This window comes from Anastrepha ludens, chromosome 5, assembly GCF_028408465.1.
Source record: "Anastrepha ludens isolate Willacy chromosome 5, idAnaLude1.1, whole genome shotgun sequence".
Classification (NCBI taxonomy): Eukaryota; Metazoa; Arthropoda; class Insecta; order Diptera; family Tephritidae; genus Anastrepha; species Anastrepha ludens.
Genome location: NC_071501.1, coordinates 96,171,002 through 96,174,331, shown reverse-complemented (window position 1 = coordinate 96,174,331; position 3,330 = coordinate 96,171,002). Strand labels below are relative to the sequence as shown.

The 3,330-nt window shown below is 33.2% G+C and overlaps 1 protein-coding gene across 1 annotated transcript; it reads right to left on the bottom strand.

Annotated features, from left to right (window-relative positions):
- Positions 1–386: 386 nt before the first annotated feature.
- On the bottom strand, positions 387–1,166 carry LOC128863374 (uncharacterized). The gene has a single exon (XM_054102502.1). It carries the CDS (start codon positions 873–875, stop codon positions 546–548), a length of 330 nt encoding a protein of 109 aa, XP_053958477.1. The 5' UTR covers positions 876–1,166; the 3' UTR covers positions 387–545.
- Positions 1,167–3,330: the final 2,164 nt, after the last annotated feature.

Genomic DNA, 3,330 nt, shown 5'->3' with positions numbered 1-3,330 from the left:
TCCACTACGTTAAGATTCCTGGCCTCAGAAAAAAACTACGAGCACTTCAAGTTCTTGACCATTTCCCCCCAGTCTTTCGGCCTAATAGTAGAAGAAACATGTTCAGCTAATATATTATTTCTGCACTAAAGCTCTGGTTTTGCCGATTTTTATTTCCATATATTTTTCATTTTTTATTTGCCATACACCTCACATTTGCTTCGTGTTGATTTTATTTTTGTGAATACCAGCAAAGACATCGTTTCTCGCCTGTAGAGCTTGTTACAATGGTTCGCCCTTCCTCTTTTTTTTACCCGACTGACCGCACCAAAATGCGCGTTCGCCGAAAATTGAGTGATTGTGACTACATCTGATTACTCACTCGGGGGTTAAATTTAGAATAAAATTCATTTAGTATTTTAAGAGCATACGCATTAGATCTTTTAATAAACAAATAACTACATATAACGGTACACTGATTTTCATATACATATGTATGTAAATTGTATCACTTTTTCTAAATTCTTTTTTAAATTCAATTCAAGCCTCTCTTAGCTTGGTGGCTCTCAACGCACATGCTTGCTGAACACCTCAAGCCAAATGAAGAACAGAGCTAACACAAAATAGGCAGCCAAGAGCACCACCACAGTTGTGGGATCAGCAGAGAAAACTGTCTGAATCAACAGAACTGAACCAGTGACAAGCACTATGAATAGAAAGCAAACCATCACCACCGCTTTGACATCACGATACCAGGCTAGGCTCGGATCAGGGCGTGTGGGGCGCACCACTTTCGACGGCCGATACTCCTGCAAGTACTGTGTCTCGAAACCGCTGCTGAAATCGACCTCATCAAGCGCCTGTTTGGCCTTTTCCTCATCCACATCCAAAGACATATTCGTATTTATGTATTCACTTGTATGACACTTTGTTAGGTAAATATGTATGTATGTGAAAAAATGTCACACAGTCACCACTTGTTCGTTTAACGCGGTCACCTGTACTGGCTCTATGCACGCATTTACAAAAGTGCAAAGGGGAACTGCAGCTAGTGCTCTCAATCAGCGTACTAACAACAAAAAGAGTTAATGTTACACAGTCACAAGCAACAATTGGCAATTGTCACATAAATGACGAGTCTACGAACAACGATAACAGTAGCACGAATAATATACATTACACGAGTAGTAGTAGGAGAAGTGGTCTGCTAACAATAAAGCCTTTAACGAGCTACCTTTTCGTGAACAATGTGTGCACAATGGCAATCGTGTTTAGAAATAATGCCTTCACAATTATCTAAAACATTTGCTATCGATTCATTGTGTTTAGTGTTTTTTGTGTTCAAATAAGTTCTGATAAGATATAGGCGAGTATGATGCCTATACTCGTACACATTCATGATTATTTTGAAGGGCCAGTTAACGTCGACTGCTTCGAGTGTGATTAAGAGATATTTGAGTAATGTAGAGCAAGAGAATGAAGTAAACGTAAACAGCTAAGCAGAAAACAGGGTGCTCAAAATTATTTTTTACTCTATTTATTCTAATAAAAATACTATTTTCGGCATGGTTATGATTTTTGTTTATTTATTTATTTGTTCATTTATTTTTTTAATTATATATTTATATCAAAAACAACAGTAAGGCATGAAGTCTGTTCAGTGTGCATACTTAACAACTGAATAACGAAAATTAACGTAAATTAGCACCTACAAAAGCTTAGATTCAAGTTAACACTAACAGGAAAGTAAAATGCTGGAGATGATGCAAAGAGGAAGAGAAGGGGCAGAAAGAGCTTACCACGTAGGGAGGTTTATAACTGCCGTTTTGAAGCTTCTAATAATGGTTTTTTTTTGAATAAAACACAAACGGTTTGACTTTTTTAACTATATTAATTTTTTTTATTAACGAGTTTGAACATATACATTTAAGTATGAAATTCGATTTCTTTTGCATGACCACCGCGTGCACGTTTTACGAAGTCCAATCGTTGAACCCAATTTTCGTCCACTCTTTTGTATAAATCGGCCGAAATTCCAGCAATTTCGCGTTCAATATTGGCTCTGAGCTCACAAATAGTCGCCGGCTTGTTACTGTAGACCAATGACTTCACATAACCCCAAAACGGGACGGCTTGTTAAATTGACCGTAAAATGGCCGTAATGCTCTTAAAGTAGCAGCAACAGAACGATTAGTTTCATAAAAAATTTGCACGATTTGCAATCGTTGCTGAAGTGTGTAGCGTTCAATGATGAAATGTATACTAATGAAGTTTACAAATGTCAAGCGAAAAATAAAAAATATTGCGTCGTTCGCCCTCTCTATCGGAAAAAAGTTGAAGCGCACCTATTGAATAACCCTATACATTTAATGCAATTAATTAGCACTGGTGAAGAATTACACAAAGTTAAGCGGCATCTTTTTTTTGTGACTCTTCTAGCAAATGAAATAGATGTGCGAAAATATTGAAACTTGTGAACTATGAAAATAACACAGTCCAACAAAATAAAAAAATAAAAAAAACATTTTTAATGCCCTTTAATAATACAAGGTGACGCAAAATTATTCAACCAGGCAGAACGCTTGTGACCTAGACATCTGCAATATACAAACTAATAAACAATGAATTGCGTAAGGCCAAAATAAAAATTTCCGTACACCAAAATAATATTTTTTTTTGTATTGTATTTAGTAAAAAAGTTATTCAAAAACAATAGCGAAGAACAAAAATTGAGCAAATTAGATTAATTTAGCGCCACTTTATATTTAGTTTTTGAAATAGAGAAGGTAAAAAGAAAAAAAGGTAAATTCTGCAAATTTAATTAACCAGCCAAAACATCCGATACATTGAATGAAAGGAAAATAAATTAATGATCCTTCGTTTACAGTTCATTTTTCACTAAAATTATGAGTTTTACAAATTTTTACAATAAAAAAAATGGTTTTCCTTTTTTTTTTTGTTTTGTTTTAGTATTATTATCACTACCTTTTATAGAAGGTTAATTTTTCATTAAAATTAAATAAAGTTAAAAGTTTAAAAATTTTTGAGAATAAAAAAAAAATTTGGTTTTCCTTTTTTTGCTTTGTTTTAATATTAATGAAGGGTAGTGGCTTTATATAGGTAAATTTTTCATTAAAATTAAACGTTTTTAAAATTTTTACAAAAGTCATACTTTTTCTATTTATTTTGTTTTGCAAATATACGGCAATTTTAGATTTTATGTAAAACTGAATAGAAAACAATCTTCGATTTCTGTTTTTTTAATTAGTTACTTATTTTTTAAACCACGCAAAACAGGAAAAAATTTAAGACATAATGAAGGACATACATATTTTTTTTTTACTGTAAACT

Excerpts from the sequence above, each read along its gene's own strand:
- LOC128863374 (XM_054102502.1), bottom strand. The coding sequence starts at position 875 with ATGTCTTTGGATGTGGATGAGGAAAAGGCCAAACAGGCGCTTGATGAG.